This window comes from Odocoileus virginianus, chromosome 30 (assembly GCF_023699985.2).
Source record: "Odocoileus virginianus isolate 20LAN1187 ecotype Illinois chromosome 30, Ovbor_1.2, whole genome shotgun sequence".
Classification (NCBI taxonomy): Eukaryota; Metazoa; Chordata; class Mammalia; order Artiodactyla; family Cervidae; genus Odocoileus; species Odocoileus virginianus.
In genome coordinates, this window is record NC_069703.1 from 22440643 (window position 1) to 22466045 (window position 25403).

The window sequence follows — 25403 nt, forward strand, 5'->3', positions numbered from 1 at the left end:
CCGGGTCCTTAGATGGTCCTGATGGCCAAGGGACGGTTCGGAAGTGCCCTTAGGAAGTGCCTATGGGCGGCCCACTGTCTCGCCCACACCCCCGAACCTCTCTGTTCTCCGAACCTCTGACCAGTTCTACCGAGTAAAATTGGTAACAATGTGAGTCTAAAGAGACCGGCAGTGGGGGTGGAGAAGAACGCTAACTCAGGCAAAGTACGAAGGCAGCCAGAAGGGGCGGAGCTGAAGGCCAGGGCCGGCGTCCCTCGGCCTGAGGAGCTTGAAGCTCCTAGGCTGGGCGTAAGAGAGGGTTTCCTGTCTGCTGAGCGCGCGGGGTGAGGGTGCTGAGGAGGGTGGCAGTGGCAGGAACTTTGGGGTGGCAGGAACTTTGGGGTGGCTGGAAGGGGCGGGGTCGGTGGGCGAGGCTGGACGGAGAGGGGCGGGGTCGGCGGGAGCGAGGCTGGGCGGAGGGGGCGGGGTCGGGGGGCGGTGAGGCTGAGTGGAGAGGGCGGGGCCGAGGGGAGAGGCCGAGGGGAGAGGCCGTGTGAAGGGGCCTAGGGTCGGATGGGTTGGGCTGGATGGACGGGGTATGGGTCTCGGGGTTGGGTGGGAACGAGGTTCAGTTGGGGGGCAGCAGGAGAAAAGGAAGGAGAACTACAGGAGGCGGTCTGCTCCAAGATATCATCTTTTCATCCACTGCACCATACCTTGTTTATGAGACCTGGATTGTTATGAAAAAAAAAAGAAAAGGCAAGGCGGCTAACGTTCCCCTTTCTTCCGTGCCCGAGCCAGGCCTCCCAGATGTGTGGAACTGTCCTTGGAGCTGTAGCCCTTCGTCACCATCTCTACTTACTTCCTTCTGAGGGATCCTGAAATCTCTGTCATGGAAAAGTACCACGTATTGGAGATGATTGGAGAAGGCTCTTTTGGGAGGGTGTACAAGGGTCGAAGAAAATACAGTGCTCAGGTGGTGATCAAGGAGGGACATCTCTTGGGTGGGATTCCACACTCTGAACCCCAGTGGAGTATGGGACCAGAGCAGTGACCTGTATTCCTATATGACTCCTTCATATTTATGGAATATGAGCTCTGAAATTGGCTTACTTGGGTTCAGGTCATAGCTCCACCACTTTCTAGTCTTAGAACTATAGACAAGTTACTCAACCTTTCTATGTCTCAATTTTCTCATTTATAGAATGAAATTAAGAACAGTGTCTGAGTGATGGGGTTTGAGGATTAAGTGTGATGTCACACTGAATCACTTGACACAGTGTCTGGTACCTAGCAAACAACAAATTATTGTTATGAGTAGTAGTAGTGTCTGGGGCTTCCTGGGTGGCTCAGACTGTGAAGAATATGTCTGCAGTGCGGGGACCCAGTTTCAATCCCTGGTTTGAGAAGATCTGGAGAAGGGAATGGCAGCCCACTTCAGTATTCCTGCCTGGGAAACCCCATGGACAGAGGAGCCCGGTGGGCCACAGTCCATGGGGTCTCAAAGAGTCAGACACGACTGAGCAACTAACGCTTCCACTTACCATACAGGAAGGTATAAACCACTTGAACTCTATTCTGCCCTCTTCATTTTTCCTTCCTTCCCTTTCTCATAAATCCCTTAAACCTTGAGTTCTTTATCCAGATCAGAACACCTCTCCCAGAATCCACCAAAAGAATCTAACTGGCAAAGGTGGTTTCCTCCTAGGGCAAGAGGCAGGGGAAGCTGGGGTAAGGTCAGTTGGAGGGTACCCATGGAGGGTACCATTGGTAAAGTGGAGTGGGAGACTAGCAAAATACAGTGAGAATTGCTCTCAGACAATCTAAAGTTAGCTCTGGAGCCCTGAGGCTAATGTTTCAATAGTGCGATTAGGCCTTGACTCTTGACCTTACCACTGACAGGTGGTGGCCCTCAAGTTCATTCCAAAATTGGGACGCTCAGAGAAGGAGCTGAGGAATCTGCAACGGGAGATTGAAATCATGCGGGGTCTGCGGCACCCCAACATTGTGCATATGCTTGATAGCTTTGAGACTGACAAAGAGGTGTGCTTTGGTTTGGAGGGGGGGGGGTCACTTCTCCCCAAGAGGAAGAGTCCTGGGAATTTCCCAGCCTCAAAATGCATACATTTGGAGCCATCAGCAGCACTGCCTATTCCCTGCAGGTGGTGGTGGTGACAGACTATGCTGAAGGAGAGCTCTTTCAGATCCTCGAAGACGATGGAAAACTTCCAGAAGACCAGGTATTCCCAGCTGAAACTTCTCCCGCCCCTGACTTCTCCTCAGGTTAAGGACTGTAGGGAGAGCTGAGAGTCTCTATTCTGGAAACTCCTGAGTAAAATATAAGAGTCTATGTACATATGGAGGTAATGTGGTATGACAGTAAAGTATGTGAAAACCAGAACCCAAGTTCTCTAAATGCAGAGATTAGATCTGATACTTTCTAGCTGGGTCTTCTTGGGCAAATTAGTTTAACCTCTCTTTATTCATTTTCCTCATTTTAAAATGGAAATGATAATAAAGTCTACCTTGTAAGGCACTAATGGTAAGATTAATGAGTTGATTCATGTAAAGTGTTTGAAAGAGCACCTGAAAAACACTAATTCAATAGTTAGCTATTATTTTAGGAGGCTAATATTATTCCTGTTGTTAGGCACCTTTAGGAAAGAAGTCCAGGTGTGGTGGTACCAGAGAGATAGGAAGGGATAAGAGTTGTGGTTAAGGCAGGATTCACCACCAAGACACAGTGGTTAGCAGTAGGTTGAACACATTCTCCAGCCATATTCATTCCAGGGATTTCTGTGTACTCTGGCAAGTAGGCCCCCATCAGGACTTCCTGTCACAGCATTCTGCTTCCTTCCAAACAACCATCGTTATTTGTAAGTCATCACCTTGTTTATTTTATCTGTCTTGTTGTTTGTCTGGCTACTTCTCTTGGGACAGGGACTTCGTCTTATGTAATAACAGTTAATATATATGAATGCTTACTAAGTGCCAGGCACCATTCTGAGTGTTCCATCACTTTACATGCTTGAACTCATTTAAATCCTCACAATGATCCTATGAGACAAGTAATATCATTATTGTTGCCTTATCAATAGATGATGAATCTGTGAGGCACAAGATAATTTGCCTGTGGTCATGCAGCTAGTCAGTGAGACTCAATGTATTTCCCTCAAACAAATGAATAAACAAATGAAAGACAAGAACTAAGAAAGATATTGTGTGATGCTCTGGAAGAAAGGGAGGGAAGAGGAGGTCATGTCTACAGTACTATTAGGGTGGAGTCCTTGGGCTCCTTCCTTTGACCTCCCCTTTCTTCCTCCCGCCTGCCTGTTTGACCTGTAGGTTCAGGCCATTGCTGCCCAGTTGGTATCAGCCCTGTACTACTTGCATTCCCACCGTATCCTCCACCGAGACATGAAGCCTCAGAACATCCTTCTTGCCAAGGGTGGTGGTATCAAGCTCTGTGACTTTGGGTGAGGAGCCTGACCTTGTGTCGCCACTTCTGGTTTTGCAGGGAGGCTTGTACTGTATGCTTGACTTCCCTGGGCCTCCTTTTAGAACCTGAGCTGCAGAATGGGATTCCTGCTGGGTCTTTTAGAAGGCGTTCTCTCTGTTCAGGTTGGGGCAATCTCACACAGTAATAGTTAGCAGTGAGCAGCTCTAGTTTTGACTGAATATCTTCTCTCCATTTTCATTCCATCATCTCCTTGCAGGTTTGCCCGGGCTATGAGCACTAACACGATGGTGCTGACATCCATCAAAGGCACACCCCTCTACATGTCCCCAGAGTTGGTGGAGGAACGACCTTATGACCACACTGCGGACCTCTGGTCGGTGGGCTGTATATTGTATGAGCTGGCAGTAGGCACCCCTCCCTTCTATACCACGAGCATCTTTCAGCTGGTCAGCCTTATTCTCAAGGACCCTGTGCGCTGGCCTCCCACCATTAGTCCCTGCTTCAAGGTAATGGATACTGACAGATCGCTTTTGCATCAGAAACCTGTCTCTGTCCTATTCCCTTTTCCACAGTTTTTTTTTCCAGAGCTGGGGTTGCACTTTACAGTTACTGAATTAATGCAGGAGCTGAGGCAAGCTGCCTTGCTTTTGTACTGCAGGGGCTTATTCTGGGAGGGTGACCTAAGGTCTGCCAGTCCTAAGAGTCTGCCAGGTGGTCCTATATTAAAATGAAGAAGAAATTTCAAAATCTCAGAAACAGTTACTGGTCCCTTTACACACTCTCTATTCTCCTAATTTCCTATCAGATGCAATGTCTGAATGATTTCTAGATTTGCCAACATAGCCGACAGTCCTCTTCCTGAAAGGAACAATCTTTAGATATCCAAATGGCCAGAGCTAGTGGAGCTAGCTCACTGATTAGGAGCAGAGTATAGAGATGGTGCCTGTTCATTGCAGTTAAATCTCAGTAGGCCAGGGAGGGAGGAAAAAGAGTTGACCCTTTTGTTTCAAGGGCCTGATTTGGGCCTTCAATAAAGTCTAAATGCAGCCTTCTCCTAGAGTAAAATCTCATTATAACTTTCCTTTATTTTAGCTAAGATGAAAAGAGACAGGTTTCTCCCAAACCTGTTTAGTTAAGGAGGCCCAAAGAATGACCAAAAAGAATCTGAACAAAGGAGGGACTTCTTTGGTGGTCCAGTGGTTAAGACTCGGCCTTCCACTGCAGGGGGCATGGGTTTGATCCCTGCATGGAGAGCATGCGATAAATAAATGTGTGTGTGCTCAGCTTTTAAGACATGTGCTGTAAGAATGCACTCTGGGCACTTCCCTGGTGGTCCATTGGTTAAGAATCTGCTTTGCAAGAAAAAAAAAGAATCTGCTTTGCGATGTAGGGGACATAGGTTGGATCCCTGGTCGGGGAACCAAGATCCCACATCCCATGGAGCAGCTAAGCCCATGTGCCAAAGCTATTCTGTGCTCCACAACAAAAGCTCCCAAATGTTGCAACTAAGACCCAACACAGCCAAATAAATAAATAAGTTTTTTAAAGTCTTGGTTGACCAGTTCTGATGAGTTTGAGAGCCTATGGAGAAGTGCAGACTGATGAGGTACCCTTTCTTTCCACAGAACTTTCTTCAGGGACTGCTCACCAAGGACCCCCGGCAGCGTCTGTCCTGGCCAGACCTCTTACATCACCCCTTTATTGCTGGTTGCGTCACCAGTGAGTCCTTAGGGTTCCCAGGGCTCTTGCACTTCTACCCAGTATAACCCCTGGCCCCAACATCTGGATCCAACGTATATTCTTTACCCCTCCAGCTTGAATTTTCTTTTTAGCATTTTGCATGACCCTGCACTTCCCTTGCAACCCCCTCTCCTCTTTGTCACTTTATCAAAAGGGCCTCTTTGCACAGAAGCCTAAAGATGCTGCCATTGTCCCTGGCCAAGTGGAAACAGTGGCACAGCTCCTGTATGATCATGTGTTCCCTCTTCTCTTTCTGTAGTACTAACCGAGCCAGCAGGCCCAGATTTTGGTACCCCATTCACCAGTCGCTTACCCCCAGAACTTCAGGTTCTAAAGGACCAACAGGCTCATCGGCTGGCACCCAAGGGCAATCGATCTCACTTATTGCGGCAAGCCTGTAAACGTATGGCTGAGGAGGCCAAGCAGAAGGTGAGTGGGGCAGAGGGGTATGTGTGACCTAGCCAGACTAGTGACTGGGGAAGCAAGAGCAGGAGGGTGACTTTCTAGGGTTGGGAATGGGCTTCAAATGGAATTCATAGTGTCTTATGGCAGCCAGATAGTTCTGACTCAGTGTCTCCTGCCCATTTCCTGCAGAAACACCAGAACACAGGACCTCCCCTTGAGCAAGAAGATAGGACCAGCAAGGTGGCTCCTGGCACAGCCCCTCTGCCCAAACTCAAGCACACTCCTCAGGAACCAGGCCTCTTAACTGGGGTTGTAGCCTCAGAAATGAAGAGCAGCTGGGCTGAGTGGGGTGCTGGAGAGGCACCCCCTGCACCTCGGTGAGGAGGGTAGAACCCAGGATCTGTAGGATGATGTGACTTGCAGAGGTTTGGCTCCAGTCAAAGCAAATGCAGAATGGTTCCTGTCACTCATCACTGCCTAAATGTGGACAGGGCCCTGGGAGTCTTAAGTTTTGGGCTCTTGAATTCTGATTCCATATGCTTTCCTGATTTTATCAGGAGGCATGGGAACTTTCCTTTCTGTATGTCTCGGTTGTACATTAACTGAAAAGGAAACAAAAAATCGTCTCCAGACACACGGAAAGATTATTTGATTTGAGAGCTCCAGGGGAAAACCACCAAGGTAGATTTGAAAATAAGATTCACAGTGGGAGGGCAGTCAAAGATATGTGTGTAGTGAACATATGCTGTCCTGGCCAGATCCTAGAAGGAGATCTCTTGCCAGTCCTCTATGGCTTTCCATTCCTACGCTGGACCTAGAGGGAAGGACAAGTTAACCTTAACCTCACAGGTCTGGTACTCATCCTACTCCCTGCTTCCTCTGGCAGGGAAAACTGGATCACCCAGGACTGTGAGCGAGCGCTCCCAGAGCTGAGGCCAGAGGTGATGGGCCAGCAGAGCCTTGATGCGGTGGATCTGGAAAATGAGGTGAGCCCTAGAGGCTCCTCTTGGCTTTGTCCCTGCCTTGGATGTTAGGTCTTAGTAGCGGTTTTCTGGAACAGTGATTCCCAACCATCTAAGGATGAGTCCCCTTGTGTTAAAAAGTGCTTCCTTCTTATTCATAGATTTTAATTGCATAGTGTGTGAACATTTAATTATAAAAAATTGGAATACATAAGTAAAAAGGAAAGTCCCCTTTGAGCCTTATCTCAGTCCTGAGGTGTCTGTCTCCTTCCAGACTTTCTGTGCGTTTATACATATGTATGTAGCCACATAGAATATATAGTTTGGCTGTTTTTACATTACTGAGTCCAGACTGTAGGTATTGTTTTGCCTCATGTATCTCTTACCATATAATCTGTTGTAAAGATTTTTCTACATCTACTTCAATCTTTTGTTTTTTTAGGGTTTTAACTTTTTATTTTGAAAAGGTTTCAAATTTAAAGAATAACTGTGAAAATAGCACCAAGAATTCCTATATACCCTTTTACTCAGATTCACCAGTTGTTAAAATTCATTTTAGGGTGAGTTGCAGATCTGCCCCTTCATTGCCAAAGACTTTAGTGCATATTTGCTAAGAGCTAGGTGATGCACTTGCACTAGAAGTCAGAAATCTGACATTGATATGATTTTGTTCCTTAATCTACAATCTATATTTTGATTTTCCCAGTTGCTCCAGTAATGTTTATAGCAAAAACACATTTTCCACCTGATCCACAATCCAGTCCAGTGTCGTTCACCGCGTTTAGTTGTTGTACTTCGTTAGTCTCCTTTAATGTGAAATAGTTCCTACTCTTTCTTTGTTTTTCATGATTGACAGTTTTTAGGTACCCAGGTCAGTTATTTTGTAGAATGTTCCTCAGATTGCTACTTCCACATGGTTAGATTTGAGTCATGCATTTTTGGTAGAAATGGTACCTGAGTGATGCACTGTCAGTACAATCTTTTTTTTTTTTTTAAGATTTGCTTTGTTTATTTTTGGCTGTGCTGGGTCTTTGTTGCTGCATGCAGGCTTTCTCTAGTTGTGGCAAGAGAGGGCTACTCTCTAGTTGCAGTGAGCAGTCTTATAGCGTGGTGGCTTCTCTTGCGGTGCACAGGATCTAGGGCACATGGGCTTCAGTAGTTGTGGCATGTAGGCTTAGTTGCTGCATGGCATGTGGGATCCAACCTGTGTCCCCTGCTCTGGCTGGCGGATTCTTAACCACTGGACCACCAGGGAAATCATAGTGTTTTTAATAACTTCTTAGTGTTTCCTAACATGGATGTGCCATGATTTATTGTTCCCTTACTGACTAGCTTTATGATGTTGTTATTATAAACCATGCAGTGGACATTTTCCTAGATATCTCTTTATGTACACATGCTAGTGTTCTCCAAGAGACTTTTCAAGACCTCTCACATACTGCCAACTGTGTCTTTTTAAATTGATGGCTGAAAAAAATACAACTGTGCCAAAGGAGTCACTGACTTTTTGCAGTTACTTCATGATTCCTTGGTCTTCCCGAGTAAAGAATCTGCCTGCAATGTGGGAGACCTGGGTTTGATCCCTGGTTCAGGAAGATCCTCTGGAGAAGGGAATGGGAACCCATGCCAGTGTTCTTGCCTGGAGAATCCCATGGATAGAGGAGCCTGGGGGGCTACGGTCCCTGTGGTCGCAAAGAGTCCAACATGACTGAGCGACTAACACTTTCACTTTACTTTAATGATTCCCCAGGGTGGGAGCTATTGCCTCGAACCTGACACACTCCTCCTGACCTCTTTCTTTCCCTGATGCTTCAGGAGCAAGACAGCGATGATGAGTGGCAACACCTGCTAGAGACTACTGAACCTGTGCCCGTCCAGCTGAAGGCCCCTCTCACCCTGCTGTGCAATCCTGACTTCTGCCAGCGCATCCAGAGTCAGCTGCATGAGACTGGAGAGCAGGTAACCGACAGAAGGATACCCATGGATGGGACTGGAGACTGTTTTCACAGATGAGGTGTTAGAAAACATTAATCAGCATAAGGAGAAATTCCCTTTCCAATTTTCTTTCACTACTGTCTGTTTAATTCAGGTAGGTTCGGTAACTTCTTTTAGTTTACAGAAAGAGCAGACCTTGGGTTTTTCTAAAGGGAAAAAGGATTCTTCAGAGCAAGGATAAGCAAGCTTTCAGCTGTAAACTTTTTAGGCATTGACTGCCAAGAGGGAAAAAAAGGGAGGGTATCATTTAACTGCTTCTTTTTTAAAGATTTTTTTTTTATGTGGACCATTGTTAAAGTCTTTGTTGAATTTGTTACAGTATTGCTTCTGTTGTTTTATGTTCTAGTGTTTTGGTCAGAGGCATGTGGGAGCTTAGCTCCCTGACCAGGGATTGAACTCACACTCCCTACACTGGAAGGCGAAGTCTTAACCACAGAACTGCCAGGGTAGCCCCATAGCTACTTCTCTAATGAGAGAAAACACATTTATACAAAATTTTTGACAAAATTAAAAATACAGATGTAACAATTTATTATACTTGCTAATACAGCTATACTAATGATCACCATAATTCAGTTTTAGAATATTTCCATCACCCCAAAAAGGTAATCCCTAGCTATTTACAGTTACTCATCATTCCTACTCATAGCACTTACAAGGAGATTGCTTTCTGTCTCATAGATTTGTCTTTTCTGAATATTTCACATAAACATGATCGTACAATAGATAGTATTTGGCTCCTTTCTCTTAGCATAATGTTTTTTGAAGTTTCATTCACGTTGTAGCCTATATCAGTACTTAGTTCCTTTTTACTACTAATTAGTATTCTATTGTATGTATGTATCATGTTTTTGTTTATTTGTTCCACAAATTGATGGAAATTTGGGTTGTTTCCACTTTTTGGCTTTTATAAACAATGCTACTTTGAACATCCATGAGGAAATCTTTTTGTGAACATGTTTTCTGTTTCATTTCTGGAAAATGTCAGTTTTCATTCCAATCCCAAAGAAAGGCAATATTCAAACTACTGCACAGTTGTACTCATCTCACAGGCTAGGAAAGTAATGCTCAAAATTCTCCAAGCCAGGCTTCAACAGTATGTGAACCGAGAACTTAGATATTTAAGCTGAATTTAGAAAAGGCAAAGAAACCAGAGATCAAATTGCCAACATCCATTGGATCATAGAAAAAGTGAGAGAGCTCCAGAAAAACATCTACTTCTGCTTTATTGACTATGCCAAAGCTTTTGACTGTGTGGATCACAACAAACTGTGGAAAATTCTTCAAGAGATGGGAATACCAGACCACCTTACCTGCCTCCTGAGAAATCTGTATGCAGGCCAAGAAGCAATAATTAGTCCTGGACGTGTAACAATGGGCTGGTTCCAAACTAGGAAAGGAGTACATCAAGGCTGTATGTTGTCACCCTGTTTATTTAACTTCTGTTCAGAGTACATCATGCGAAATGACAGGCTGGATGAAGCACAAGCTGGAATCAAGATTGCCGGAAGAAATATCAATAATCTCAGATATGCAGATGACACCACCCTTATGGCAGAAAGCAAAGAGGAACTGAAGAGCCTCTTGATGAAAGTGAAAGAGGAGAGTGAAAAAGTTGGCTTAAAACTCAACATTCAGAAAACTAAGATCATGGCATGTGATCCCATCACTTCATGGCATGTGGAGGGGAAAACAATGGAAACAGTGACAGACTTAATTTTCTTGGGCTCCAAAATCACTATAGATGGTGACTGCAGCCATGAACTTAAAAGACTCTTGCTCCTTGGAAAAAAAGCTGTGACAAACCTAGATAGCATATTAAAAAGCAGAGACATTACTTTGCCAACAAAGGTCCTTCTAGTCAAAGCTATGTTTTTTCCAGTCGTCATGTATGGATGTGAGAGTTGGACCATAAGGAAAGCTGAGTGCCAAAGAACTGATGCTTTTGAACTGTGGTGTTAGAGAATACTCTTGAGAGTCCCTTGGACAGCAAGAAGATCAAACCAGTCAATCCTAAAGGAAATCAGTCCTGAATGTTCACTGAAAGGACTGATGCTGAAGCTGAAACTCCAGTACTTTGGCCACCTGATGTGAAGACCTGACTCATTTGAAAAGACCCAGATGCTGGGAAAGATAGAAGGCAGGATGAGAAGGGGACAACAGAGGATGAGATAGTTGGATGACATAATTGACTCAGTGGTCATGAGTTTGAGTAAGATCCGGGAGTTGGTGATGGACAGGGAAGTCTGGTGTGCTGCAGTCCATGGGATTGCAAAGAGTTGGACACGACTGAACAGCTGAACGTTTAGTTTTGAAATGAAATGATTTTTTCATTTCTCTTGGGCCTATGCATAGGAGTGGAATTACTGAGTCAGATAGTAAATTTATGTTTAAGAAACTGCTAAACTGTTTTCCAAAATGGCTATACCGTTTTGCATTCCCAGCAATGTATGAGGGTCTTCATTTCTCTACATCTTTGCCAACAGGTATTCAGTTCAGTTCAGTTCAGTCGCTTAGTCGTGTCTGACTCTTTGCGACCCCATGAACCGCGGCATGCCAGGCCTCCCTGTCCATCACCAAATCCCGGAGTTTACCCAAACTCATGTCCATTGAGTTGGTGATGCCATCTAACCATCTCATCCTCTGTCGTTCGCTTCTCCTCCTGCCTTCAATCTTTCCCAATATCCTATCCCTCCCAACTTCAATCTTTACAAATGAGTCAGCTCTTCACATCAGGTGGCCAAAATATTGGCATTTCAGCTTCAGCATCAGTCCTTCCAATGAACACCCAGGACTGATCGCCTTTAGGATGGACTGGTTGGATTCCTTGCAGTCCAAGGGACTCTCAAGAGTCTTCTCCAACACCACAGTTCAAAAGCATCAATTCTTTGGCACTCAGCTTTCTTTATAGTCCAACTCTCACATCCATACATGACTACTGGAAAAACCATAGCCTTGACTAGACGGACCTTTGTTGACAAAGTAATGTCTCTGCTTTTTAATGTGCTCTTTTGGTTGGTCATAACCTTCCTTCCAAGGAATCAGTGTCTTTTGATTTCATGGCTGCAATCACCATCTTCAGTGATTTTGGAACCCAAAAAATTAAAGTCAGCCAACATGTACTATTATCTGTCTTTTTGAGTGTAGTCATCCTAGTGAGTGTAAAATAGTATCTCATTGCTATTTTAATTTGCATTTTGCTAATGACTAATGTAAGCATCTTTTCATGTGCTTACTAGCCATTTGTATATCTTCTTTGGTGAAATATCTAATTATTTCCTTTGCTTATTTTAAAGTTGAGTTCTTATTGAGTTGCAAGAGTTCTTTATGTATTCTGGATACAAGACATTTATTGGATGTGCAATTTGTGAATTTTTTCTCCCAGTCTTAATCTGTCCTTTTAGTCTTATGTCTTTTGAAGCACAAAGGTTTTGGATTTTGAAGTCCAGTTACCATTTTTTCCCTTTGTGGATTTTGCTTCTGATATTTTATTAAGAAATCTTTTTTTAAACCCAAAGTCTTAAAGATTTTCTCCTATTTTTTTTTAAAACTTTCCAGAATTTTAGCTCTGACATTTATGTCTCTGACTCATTTTGAGTTGATTCTTACATATATTTTGAGGTAGGGATCTAAATTCATCTTTTTGCATGTGGATATATAATCACCCCAGCACCACTGGTTGAAAAGACTCTCCTTTTACCATTGCATTGTCTTGGCACCCTGCATCTCTCGTTTGGCCCCTACATGTCCTCCTTGTGTCAGATAATTTTTCACTGGGAAAGGAGGTTAACAATTCTGCCTCCAGGGTAAAACTTTCTGAGTTGGAATTCCAGCTAACTACTGTGTGTGTTTATTTATGGCTGTGCCGGGTCTCTGGCTGCCAGGCTTTCTCTAGTTGTGGTGAGTGGGTACTACTCTTGGTGGCAGTACAAGGGTTTCTCATCGAGGTGGCTTCTCTTGTTGTGGAGCACAGGCTCTAGGGTGCATGGGCTTCAGTACTTGCGGCTCCTGGGCTCTAGAGCAAGGGCTCAGTAGTTGTGGCGCATGGACATAGTTGCTCCTCCTGGGATGTGGGATCTTCCTGGACCAGGGATCGAACCCATGTCTCTTGCATTGGCAGGAGGATTTCTTTACCACTGAGCCACCAGGGGAGCCCCCGTGTGTGATTATTGACTGTTTACTTAACCTGTCTGGAAGCTTCAGTCTCCTTATCCATAAAGTTGGTAGTTGTATTTACTCTACAGTAACACAGAGTCGGACACGACTGAAGTGACTTAGCAGCAGCAGCAGCAGCAACTAAGGTTATTGTAAAGACTGAGTAAATAAGTGAGCAGATTTAGAAAGATGAGTGGCATATTGTAAAGTACTTGATGTAAATGTTAGTCTTCTTTTGAAAAATAACCTTTTAAAAAATAACTATTTAAATATAGTACTGTCCTTAGCTTATAAGCTGTATGAAAATAAGTAGTAGGCTGGATCTGGCCTGCAGGTCACAGTTCGTTAACCCCGGAGGTAGAGCTGAATAATACTGTTTTGTCTTTGTGGAGTTGAACAGCACTGTTTTGTGCCCATTGTTTTTAATTTTCAGAAATGTGTGTGGTTTCATTTCATTTTATTTTAAGGTGAAGGGCTGGAGAAGGAAGGGAGCAGGTAGGAATGGCCACTAGGTCTGTCCCTGACTGAGGGGGGACCCCGCTCCCCCTTAGTCCCCTCTACGTCAGGGGCCCTGGCCACCTGTAGTCCCCTTTCCTGGTGCACTTTCCCTGTTTCTCTCTTCTCCTTCTCTGGGTTTTAGATTTCCACAAAAAGGAGTAAGAACATTGGATCTTCTTTGTCAGTGTCCTGGGGACACTTGGTTGCTGTGACTCTCTTTTATCTCTCAAGACACGGATTACTGCCTCTTTCCCTCGTGTCACCCAGATCCTAAAAGGCGTCCTGGAGGGTGCTTCCCGCATCCTTCCTGCACTCCGGGTCCTGAGCGGTCTCCTCTCCAGCTGCAGTGACTCTATTCCCTTGTATTCCTTCTGCCGTGAGGCTGGGCTTCCCGGGCTGCTGCTCAGCCTCCTCAGACACAGCCAGGAGAGCAACAGTATCCAGCAGGTAAGTGCTGCCTCTCAGGACTGACCGGCATTTCTTCTCTATGGATTTCTTTTCTTCGAACTGCCATCTCTATCGGCCCCTCTGCCTTTTCTTTCTCTTCTTCCTATCTACTTAGTAGATTACGAGTTGCAAATTCTCTTGCCTTCCGAGGCCAGGCAGATAATGTCATCAGGGGAGTAGACCATGTATGACTGTTTGAATAGCAGGAATGTGAGGAATTGAGGTCCCGTGCCCAGGCCCATCCAGCTCACTGTTGCTCGGTGGGAAAATGGGCTTATGGTGCCACATCCTCCAGTTTTCTAAGAGAAGCTAGAAATCCAGATTTCTCTATGTAATTTCTCAATATTCAGAGATTAACTCACCCATGGGCACTACCCTGTAAATGGTCATGGAGACGATCCTCGGGAGAGCTCAGGTTGAGACTCCACATCCATGTGCCCATGCTGTGTCCCGCCACAGCTGAACCGAGAGGATGGAATGCAGAAGTGTTTACTGGGGCCAAGGCTCGGGTGGCTGAGTGCACTCTGCTGATGAGTGTTAGTCTTGCATGTTTTTAAGGCATTTAGAAGAGAATTTGTGCTATTTTGAAAAATAGAACCTGCTACACTCCAAAATGCTGTCAAACCAAACAGGACACATTTTGGGCTGTTCATAGCCTGTTGGCCACCACTTGTGACCTTGAGATCTCCTCTCTCTGTCTAAAGGTTCACTTCACTCTGTCCCTTTCTGTTTGGTCACCTAACTGGATCTCTGACCCATTTTTCCCTTGGTCTTTGTTTCTGTCCCCTGAGTTGCCCTAACTCTCTGTCCTCTTCCCTGGCAGCAGTGTTGGTATGGGGCCTTCGTACGGGACCTGGTGGCCGTGATTCAGGCCTACTTTGCCTGCACCTTCAATCTGGAGAGGAGCCAGACAGGTGACAGGTGGGATGAGAGGCAGTCTTGCGCTGTTGGCCAGTTTGGCTTCAGTTTCTACCCTCATTTCTTCCTCTCCCCATTAGGAAGAGGCTGAATAGGGAGAAGCCATGATTTGTGACAGGTTTAGGGGTCAGCTGAGTGACCTCTCAGAGTCCAGCAAGTCCTTTTAAGGATCTTGAGTCACCTCCAAATTTGCCCACAGAATTTCAGGTTCTAAAGGTCAGCGTTAGTCACCATACACTGAATGGAAGGCTCAGGGTGGGAATAAGCTAGAGAAAATGGCAGAGAAGAGGCCTGGAGGTGTGTATGTGAGACTCTGTATGTGTGAAGAGAGAGAGGGAGAGCATTCTGAGGTGTTCCTTTGCAGAGATTTTCCTACCCACATTCTCCACATGTGGGCATTTAATAGAGAGATGAGAAGAAACCAGGACTCATTTTTTCCCAGCCTACAGGTATTTCAGGAGGCCGCCAGCCTCTTTCTGGACCTGTTGGGGAAACTGCTGGCCCAGCCAGATGACTCTGAGCAGGCTTTGCGGAGGGACAGCCTTATGGTAATCTGCTCTCCCTTCCAGATTTCTCTCTGTTTTTCCCCATGTTCCTCCCATTCTCCTTCTCATGGCTATATAGGGTTAGATCAAGTAATACAACAAATGTTTGTTGCCTGCCAACTATGTGCCGTATACCATCTGAGTCAGAGGAAGTCTGTATCTTCAAGGGATCAGGACTAGTCTAGTAGGATAAATGTGATAAAGGACAACAGTGTGAAAAGTACAATAGAAGGACTTCCCTTGTGGTCCAGTGGCTAAGACTCCAGGGAACTAGATCCCTCATGCTGCAACCAAGATGGTACAGCCAAATAAATAAATATTAAAATAAAAGTATACTAGAACTTCATATAAAACACAGAAGCACCACTGAGGAAGATTCACACTACCTGCAGGGTCATAGGAAAAATCTTTTTTTGGCTGCACCACACAGCACGCAAGATCTTAGTTCCCTAGCCATGGATCAAGCTGGGACCCCCCTATAGTGGAAGTGTGGAGTCCTAACCAGTGGATCATTGGGGAAGTCTGTAGGGTCATAGAAGAAATCTTGAAGAAGGAAATAGTTTCTGCTAGGATTTGAAGGATGCCCAGAAGTTTGCCAGGTGGATGAGAAAAGTAAGCAGGGAGGACATTCCAGGCAGAAACAGTAATGTATATTAAGGTGCAGAAGCAGTATGCAGTGTGACCTATTTTAGGGAACCACAAATAGAAGTGATTTCTTCTTGAACAGACTTACAGATCAGCTAGTATTCCCAACCTTGTTTGTCCTACAGACTAGCAACCTAGATAGGTCACCCCTCCTGGACTCTGCATGTGAGGGACAGGAAGGGGGGATTGAAAGAGAAAATAGCCAAGTTCTGACTGGTCTCAGAAGAGACCGTTAAGAGAGGAACATGTGCAAGGAAGGAAACAATTGTCTGATTAGTTTCAGACTGGCAACTGGGAGCCCAGATGTGGGCTGCAGTCCTACCTCCAGCTAGCAGTCCATTCAATCTCTTCTAGTCTGGGAGCTTGTCTTAATATCCCTCATCCTTTCTGGTCAGGAAGCTGTTAAGGTCTAACCTAAATTTTGGCCAGTAATGACTCACATTATTGGTCAGCACTTCTCATATGTCACTGTGCAGTGAGTAGCATGGGGAGTTTGGAATAAATACTGAAGACCAGGTTGGGAAGGACCGACGAATCCCCGGGAATTCTTATACTCGGGGTCCACGATACTACTTTGAAAAATATCATTTAGGGAGCAGCTGATCAAAATAGAAGGATTGACACCTAAAATTCCTGTTCCCAAACATGAAGGCAATTACTCTGCAGTTTCTGTGTGAGGAATACTTAGAATTCAACAACTGGTCCCCCTGTGTTTTCCTCCTCCTTTCTAAGGTTCTCCGGGAACCCTTGCTCCTTACCTTGAGTCCAGTATGGTTTCTGATGTGCTAATGTGAACCCTGCCTGTCTCCCCTAGTGCTTTACTGTTCTGTGTGAAGCGATGGACGGGAATAGCTGGACCATCTCCAAAGCCTTCTACTCCAGCCTGCTGACTACACATCGGGCTGTGTTGGACGGGCTCCTTCATGGCTTGACAGTTCCACAGTTCCCTTTCCATAGCCCCCCAGGTAACGGGAATGGGGAGGGGAGGTTCTCTTGAGTGACTTGTCAGCAGGACCAGCCCTGCTCTTTATCCTGCCGGTTGCCTAGAATAGTGTCTGGCATTTAGCGAGTATTAAGTAACTATGAACTGAGAGAAAGAAGAGAGAATCTGAAACAACCCATGCCTTTCTGCATTCTTTGCCTTTCTCACAGGCGCCCCCCAGGTGAGCCAGCCCGTGCGGGAGCAGAGTGAGGATCTGCCTGGAGCCATTTCTTCGGCGTTGGCAGCCATGTGCACCGCTCCCGTGGGGCTGCCAGGCTGCTGGGAAGCCAAGGAGCAGGTCTAAGCTACAAATTTTTTTTTCAATTTTTATTTTAAGTTTTATTTATTTATTTATTTATGGCTGCGCTGGGTCTTGGTTGCTCCATTCAAGCTTTCTCTAGTTTCAGAGAACGGGGGCTACTCTCTGGTTGCGACGAGTGGGCTTCTCATTAGGGTAGCCTCTCTTGTTGCAGGGCACAGGCTATAGTGTGGGGATTCAGTGATTGTGCTGCATGGGATTAGTTGCCCTGCTGCATGTGGGATCTTCCTGAGCCAGGGATCAAACCCATGTCCCTTGCACTGGCAGGCAGATTCTCGACCCACTGGACCACCCGGGAAATCCTGAACTACAGTTATTTGTTCTTGTTGTCGCTGTTGCCAGGGTTGGGGAGGTTGGCCCCAGTGTCTCAGAAAAGCGGAAAAACAAGCTTCTCTGCCTGCCTTTACTCAGTACTTCCAGAAGCAGATGCTAACCACTAGGTTTGGGCCACTTGTCGAACATGACGTAGCCAGAATCCCAGGGCCCTTGGCCAGCTGATTGAAGAGTTCCTTGACAAACTGCCCATGTGGTGGGGTGGCTGATCTGAAGCCGCCAGTGATGCTTGCTCAAGGGTTCAGGGTTCAGATTTCCTGCTCCCTTTTGGCCAGCAACAGTTTCCTCTGTACGCGCCTGCAGTGGGACTTACCTTGGCCTTGTCTTGCTTTTCCACTGAGCATGAAGATGGGATAGAATGAGGTCTGAGGTTCCTGGTGAATCTGGGAAAGAGTGGAAAGCAAGGGGTTAAGAGTCCTGATTAGTTGGAGATATGAGAGGAATAGGGTTGGAATAAAGGGAATGGGATCGAGTCTTCAGGTATGTCTCCACAGATCTCTCAGCATCTGGCTGATCAGCTCACCAAAGACAGCAACCACCTGAGGTCGTCCCTCATCTCTGCCCTGCAGCATCCCATCTTGTGCCTACCCCTTCTCAAGGTACTGCCTGCCCAGAACTCTTGGCCCCTCAGATTTCTTTTTCACTTCCAGGAATGAGAAAGAGAGAAAGAGACACTGAGAGAAACAGAGAGAGATGAGAGACACCCCTGCCACTGCCCCCCCGGAGAGGAGGACCCCTTCCTGCTTTTAAATCAGTTCAGCTGAGATGGCCCAGATGTGAGCCAGTCCTCACTAGAACTGAGTTGTGTCTGCATCTCAGTCTCTCAGCAAGAGGTGGACGTGGCCTGAATTTCTCTGACACCCCTAAATCTGTCGAGAGGCTAGCCTGCTTTCAGCTGAGCCTTCCAGTCTAGGACCTGCCTCCCTGACCAACTCCTTCCCACACTCTTTAGGTTCTGTACTCCTGCTGCCACGTCAGTGAGCGCTTATGCCATCTTCTCGGGCAAGAACCCCTGGCCTTGGAGTCACTGTTGAAGTTGGCCCAGGGCAAGGTAGGCCAGTGCCACAAGTGGGCATCTCTTAGGGGTCCTACCATCTCAATCAGAGGACACTCTGATGCCTTGGGTTTCCTTTATAGGTAAAGGTAGTGGATAGGGAAGAGTCTACTGAAGTGACTCTCTACCTCCTCTCCCTTCTTGTCCTCCGCCTCCAAGATCTGCCTTCTGGGTGAGTCATAAAGTAGGGTCACCCTGACATGGATACCTTCCACCCACGTAGGTCACCCTGACATAGATTATGGGGAGTGACACCATACAGCCTGTCCTTGGGAGGGACTAGGACAGAGTGAAGGTTTCTCTGCAAAGAAGAGACCTAGATTCCCACCAGCTCTGTGCCCTGGAGGTGGACATGCAGCTTTGGTGGAGAGCGCCAGCCAAGGGAGAGGGCAGGTCACTCACAGCCTCCTTTCACACGGCTGCATCCCTGATGTATCTCCTTATTCCAGAATGGAGAAGCTCGGCAGTGAGATTGCTACTGTCTTTACACATTCGCACGTCGTCTCTCTTGTGGTGAGTTCTCAGCCTTCATCTTCCTCCCCTTTTCACCCTATCATCCCTCCTTCTGGGAGCAGGAGAGTTGTTTCCTAATGTGCAGCTGTTTGTGAGGCATTCTTCTGGAGACAGACACCCTCTCCACCTGTCCTGAGTACCATTCAGATTGGGACATTCCTCCTCCTCATCTGACTCTCCACAGAGTGCGGCAGCCTGTCTGTTGGGGCAGCTTGGTCAGCAAGGGGTGCCTTTTGACCTCCAGCCTGTGGAGTGGATCGCTGCAGCCACACATGCCCTGTCCGCCCCTGCAGAGGTGAGTCCTACCAGCGCCGAATGCAGACATGTGTCTTCTCTGAGTCAGATAAGGTCTGTGTTCAGGGAGAAAAGCCTGAAGTTCCAGTAAGCCTGGAGGGAATCCAGGAGTCTTTCCTGTCCTGTCCTTCTGCCCTTGGATAATAGGTCCCTCTGAGCCCTGACTGTCGGGGCTTTAGATTTGTTGTTAACACACAGGACCTCTGAAGGGGGAGGAAGAGGCATCGTCTTTCTCCCTCCTCCCCTCCCTCTTGCTCTCTTCCTCAGGCTCTGGCACTTGCCTCCTGAAGGATCTCTACTCTCTAGTGTTCTTCCCTGATGCCAAAGTGAGCTTTCTTAAAGGAAAACCTGCCCAATTGCTCAACCAGTCATTATTTCACACATAAATATGTACTGAGTACCAGGCACTAGTCTTGCCTATATGGATGGAGCTTGTGTAGGTCCTCAGCAGCTTCCCACAGTTCCTGGGTTAATGTCCACATTTGCTAGCAGGCTACACAGAGCTCATCTGTTAGCCCTGGGCTGTCTAATCCTCCTCTACAAAAGAGTTCACATTTCAAAAATTCACTGTGGCCCTTCATGACCTGTCTTTTATATAAGCTGTGCCTTCTCCCCCTTGTCTGCCTTTGAAACTTTGAATCCCATCCATTTCCTACCTCTAAGGGCAAAGTTAGCATCTCAACTATCCCTCCTCCTCTCCATAGCCCCTACCTCAGAGCCTCTTGCTCAATAAGTGTCTTCCTAAACTGTAGTTGTTTCTGTGGCTGGTTACCCTACCAAACTGCGTGTCTTTAGGACAGAGATAGTCATTGAATGAATAGGCAGGAACCAAGACACAGAGTGATAAAGAATCTGCCTGCCATTGCAGGAGCTGCAGGAGATGTGGGTTTTATCCCTAGGTCAGGAAGATCCCCTGGAGGAGGAAATGGCAACCCACTCCAGTATGCTTGCCTGGAAAATTCCATGGACAGAGGAGTCTGGCAGACTGCAGTCTGTGGGATCCCAAAGAGTCAGACATGACTGAGCACGCTGTTCATCCATCCACCCAAGACTCCTAAGTCTAAAAGAACTCTCCCCACTACTCTGGGCCAAAGAAGAACTCCTTCTGCCTGACTTGGAGTTGGCTGCGCAGGTCTGTGCGGTCAGCTCACCCCTCTCAGGGATCTGCTCTCTTCCTGCCTCTCTCTACCAGGTCCGGCTGACTCCACCTGGTGGCTGTGGATTCTATGACGGCCTCCTCATCCTTCTGCTGCAGCTCCTTACCCAGGTACAGCTGCATCCCAGGATGCGTGGGAACTAAGGAGAGAGAAACTGGGTGCTTTGGGGGGCCACTGGCCAAGAGGAAGGAAGAAGCCACATAGTCACCTCCCCTCTCAGACAACCAGTGATGGCCTTAGATTGGGCCCATCTGCCCCAGTACAGACCCTTTAAGGGGAACCATTCAGCTGCATCCCTTGGGATTCAGTGGAAAGAAAGCTGTAATTGCCTGGTTTCCAGTAAGCATACACATGGGTTGAGAGGTCAGGGGGGTTAAGATGTGATAAGAGAGGAAACTGAGACAACACAGAAATCCTAGGTCGGAAAACAGAAATAATTGTTTCTGGGACTCCCCTTCCTTTTAGATCAGGAAGAAGAGTGGAAAAAAGGCATTTTGACTCTTGACTTGGCCCTCCCCCTTCTCCCCTTCTCAATTTTGGCTTTAGCAGGGGAAGGGTAATCCAATAAGGGACGTGGCCAGCTCAGAGATGTGGACCGTTTTGTGGCACCGCTTCTTCATGGCTCTGAGGCTCCCCAGGGAGGCATCTACACAGGAAGAGGAGGTGTCGCTGTCTAGCCCACAAAGCCCAGAGCCAGACTGGACACTGATCTCACCCCAAGGTATCTCACTTCTGACAGCGTGGCTCCTTTTGTCGGGCCAGCATACTGATCCCTCTTCAAGAGTAAACAGCCTGGAAGTGGGTTGGCCCACGGAGAGGGCTACTAGTGCAGCTGCCTTGGGAGGGGATGGCAGAGTCTGTGCGGAAGCTGCTCAAGGATGGGGTAGGCATCAGGGAACAGGTGGTGGCCCTGAGAACCATGGGGATGCAGGGGCACCTAGACCTCTTGCCTGCTCCACTGGGTCTCCACTGTTGGTGTTTCCAGGCATGGCAGCCCTGCTGAGCTTGGCCATGGCCACCTTTACCCAGGAGCCCCAGTTATGCCTGAGTCACCTGTCTCAGCGTGGAAGTATCCTCATGTCCACCCTGAAGCATCTGCTTTCGCCCAGCTTCTTGCATCACCTGGGTCAGGCGTGAGTTGAAAATTTCAGTTCTGCTATTATGGGTGGGATGGACGGGGGGAGGCAGGAGAGAGAGAGCTGACAGCTTGAGCTGTGAGGCAAGAAATGTGATTACTGAGGTTGGGGAAGGAGGGATGGGGGAAGAAATGGAAGGCTGGGTGAGCCAGACTGAGTCCATCCTTCCACGCTGCCCTCCTTAGGCCACAAGGGTCTGAGTTTCTCCCCGTCGTGGTGCTCTCTGTCTGCCAGCTCCTCTGCTTCCCTTTTGCCCTGGATGTGGATGCTGACCTCCTTGAAGGTGTCTTGGCTGACCTCACAGACTCAGAAGTCACCGCCCACCTACTTCAGGTACGAGGGAAGCCACCCAGGCAGGAAGGTGGTCAACCTTGTGTCACATTCACTTCCTGGCAGCTCTAGGGCTCTCCCAGGTCCCTGGAGGCATACAGCATCTGAGACTGGAGTGGAGGAAGCATGCAAGCCTGAACAGAGGCATGTGGTTGGAGCTGGGCTGATGACTCCTCTCTCCATCAGTCACTTGTCTGGATTCTCTTGATTCTCTTGTCCTGGTCTAGGCCCTGGAGACGCTGCTCCTCAGCCAGGAATCGCTTCTCTGGCGATTGTTGGCACTAAGCAGTGAGTAGGTCTCTGAAGAGAGAGAGACTGAGGCCTTGCAGACCACGGCCTGGCCTTGGGAAGGACATGTTCTCCCAGGCTCCAGGTGGTGTCTGTCTCACGTGCGGTGCTGTGACCCAGGTCTTCCAACCCTCTGTGGTGTTCTCTGCAGAACTTGGCTTCTCTCTCCCCCAGGCTTTGGGCTATTTCTAGTAACTTCTCAGCAGTGCATTCTCCCTCTCCCTGAACTGTTTTGCCTGCACCCCTCCCCCTTCTTCAGGTCTGCTGTCACCATCTCCCTCTGACACAAGTTGAGCTGCCCATCAGTCTTCTCACACGCCTGGCCCTCTCGGAGCCTGCTTTTCTCAACCAGTTTGTGAACACAGTGGCTGCCTCCCCTAGAACCACCGTCTCATTCCTCTCCATTGCCCTCCTGGGTGACCAGCCTCTGCTGACGTCTGACCTTCTCTCCCTCCTGGCCCACACTGCCCGGTTACTGTCTCCTAGCCATTTGTCTTTTATCCACGAACTCCTGGCTGGCTCTGATGAATCCTATCGGCCCCTGCGCAGCCTCCTGAGCCACCTAGAGACTTCTGTGCGGGCTCGTACTTATGGGCTCCTGGGACACTTGCTCCAACACAGCATGGCCCTGCGTGGGGCCCTGCAGAGCCAGGCAGGACTGCTCAACCTTCTGCTGCTGGGGCTCGGAGACAAGGACCCTGCTGTGCGGCGTGGAGCCAGCTTTGCTGTAGGCAACGCAGCCTATAAAGCTGGTCCCCTGGGACCTGCCCTGGCAGCCGCAGTACCTGGTATGACCCAGTTGCTTGAAGATCCTCAGGCTGGTATCCGGCGCAATGCTGTATCAGCTCTGGGCAACCTGGGGCCTGAGGGTCTGGGGGAGGAGCTTTTACAGTGCCAAGTGCCCCAGCGGCTCCTGGAGATGGCATGTGGAGACCCCCAGCCAAGTGTGAAGGAAGCCGCCCTCGTTGCTCTCCGCAGCCTCCGACAGGAGCCTTGCATCCATCAGGTACATCCCAGGGGACATGTGAATCACCACGACAGGGCTGTTTTCACATTTTTTCTGAGATAGTCTTTAAGGAATTGGGACATCTGGAAACCCAAGCTGCCTCCTTCTCTGGGAGCAGGAAACTCAGGAGGCATGACTTGGACATGAGTTTTTCACCTAATATCTCCCACCTGGAGATGGGAAGGGGCCTGAAGAGGGCTCCATTGGGCTTGGCAATGCCTGGGTTTTCAAGGAGCAGTGTTGCTGTCTTCTGGAGGCTGTGCAGGAGAGGGGGAGGGAAGACTAGAGGTGCTGAGGCATAGAGTCGTTTTTTACTGAGGGCCGTGAAGATGCTATCTTTTTTAGCGCTTAACCATGTGAAAAGTACCATGCTAAGCATTTTACATTTATTATCTGGTTTAAGCTATCCTTCTCATTTGGCAGGCAATGAAACTGAGGCACAAAGAATTTAATCACTTGTCCCAGTCACAGAGCTAACATGTGGCGATGGGCTTTTCAACTCAAGAGTCTGAGTCCAGAGCCCATGCTCTTTTCGGTTATGCCATTTGGGATACCGGATCTTAGTTCTCTTCCTGATTGAACCTGTGGCTCCTGAAGTAGAAGCTTGAACTCTTAACCATTGGACTGTCTCTCGAGCCCATGCTCTTAACCACTGCTTTATTCTGTTGTGGTTTTTTTTTTGCTCAATTTTCAGTATATAAACAGCACAATTGAAAATCACACATCTACCTGTGATAAAGTTGTATGCTATGTGTGCTTAGTCGCTCAGTCGTGTCCTACTCTTTGAGACCCCATGGACTGTCGCCCTCCAGGCTCCTCTGTCCATGTGGATTCTCCAGGCAAGAATACTGGAGTGGGTTGCCGTGCCCTCCTCCAGGGTATTTTCCCAACCCAGAGATTGAACCCAGGTCTCCCACATTGTAGGCGGATTCTTTACTGTCTTGAGCCACCAGGGAAGCCCATGGTAAAGCCAACCCCCCAAATTATAATAGCTCCATGTGGTGGCGTTTGGGCAGTTCTTGCAGAAGAGAAGTTTTAACAGGATGGTGATGATATATACTACAGAATTTTCTGTAGTCTGTGTGAGGAAATAATAAAAGAGATTTTTGGTGGTAATTCCCACTGGCCTAGACCCATGGTTGGGAGTCTCACCTTCTGGTTGCTGCATTTATTATCTCTTCCTGGGGACAAGTTCATGGGTCCTTTGGTGCCTTGGTCTCATGGTCTGTGACCAAAGAGAATGGAAGTAGTCTGGTCCTAGTGGTTCCTGTCTCCAAAGTCTGTCTTTTCCCACATAATCTATTTTCAATCCCCGAGAGCTCATATTCTTTTTCTTTCTTTTCTAGAGTGGGAATTGCTGGGCCAAATGAGAGTACTCTGCATGTTGTGTTTTGTCATCTCTCTCTGCCCCACAGGCGCTGGTATCCCTGGGCGCCAGTGAGAAATTAGCCTTGCTCTCTTTGGGGAATCAGTTACTCCCACACAGCAGTCCCAGGCCTGCCTCTGCCAAACACTGCAGGAAACTCATCCACCTCCTGAGGCCAACACATAGTACATGACCCCAGCTTCCTGGGGTCCAACCTTTGTTGCCCTACTGTTGCCAACCCTTCCTTCTGCTCAACAAGCCACCTACTAAAGAGACTGAAACAGACAAGCCGCCAATCAGCTGATTTGAGAAGGAGAACCTAGAAGAGATTTATGTATAAAGCTCCTCCTTTCCCCCAGATTCAGGATGATTTTAACCAGTAAACTTCATGATTGTTGGTGCCACAGGAGACGTGTTTCTTCTCTACATCAAAGGGTCTTTTCTCCAATAATGTGCCTTTAAACCCCAGGGACATGCTTCCAGGACACCTTCTGCCTGAGAGGTTTTCTTCCTTTCTGGAGCTCCTGAAATCTTCCCAGCAGGTTCTTTTATTTAGACCTTATTTTCATTGCCCATTGTCTGTATTTATATTTTGGCAAAAATAACATGTTTTCTAGAGACCACCATAATTTCTTCCTATCCAGATTATTTCATTTCAATTCAACATATTTATTTGTTTTTAAATTTATTTTTAACACTTATTTATTTTTAGTTTATTTATTTGGTTGTGTCGGGTCTTTGTTGCAGCACACAGGATCTTTTTTTCAGGATGCACATGTTTCTCTAGTTGTGGGGTGTGTGGGCTCAGTAGTTGCAGTGAGCCAGCTTAGTTGCCCCAACGCATGTAGGATCCTAGTTCCCCAATCAGGGACTGAA

The 25403-nt window shown here is 47.4% G+C and overlaps 1 protein-coding gene across 4 annotated transcripts; it reads left to right on the forward strand.

The window, feature by feature from the left end:
- Window positions 1-3: 3 nt before the first annotated feature.
- Window positions 4-25156, forward strand: STK36 (serine/threonine kinase 36). 4 transcript variants are annotated; one of them, XM_020904759.2, is made up of 27 exons: window positions 4-150; window positions 781-955; window positions 1882-2022; window positions 2142-2219; window positions 3325-3455; window positions 3696-3945; window positions 5065-5158; window positions 5439-5608; window positions 5774-5961; window positions 6471-6570; window positions 8362-8505; window positions 13462-13641; window positions 14465-14562; window positions 15002-15107; window positions 16564-16714; window positions 16902-17029; window positions 17878-17982; window positions 18336-18434; window positions 18521-18609; window positions 18887-18950; window positions 19135-19245; window positions 20437-20511; window positions 20948-21122; window positions 21387-21534; window positions 21723-21870; window positions 22415-23161; window positions 24577-25156. In XM_020904759.2, the coding sequence occupies exons 2-27, from the start codon at window positions 872-874 to the stop codon at window positions 24718-24720; spliced, it is 3948 nt and encodes a 1315-aa protein (XP_020760418.1). In that variant the 5' UTR covers window positions 4-150; window positions 781-871; the 3' UTR covers window positions 24721-25156. The 4 variants fall into 4 exon arrangements, with proteins under 4 accessions (XP_020760418.1, XP_020760417.1, XP_020760420.1 ...); XM_020904758.2 differs by lacking the exon at window positions 4-150 and adding an exon at window positions 215-323; XM_020904761.2 differs by lacking the exon at window positions 4-150 and adding an exon at window positions 215-323 and having other exon boundaries at window positions 14468-14562.
- Window positions 25157-25403: the final 247 nt, after the last annotated feature.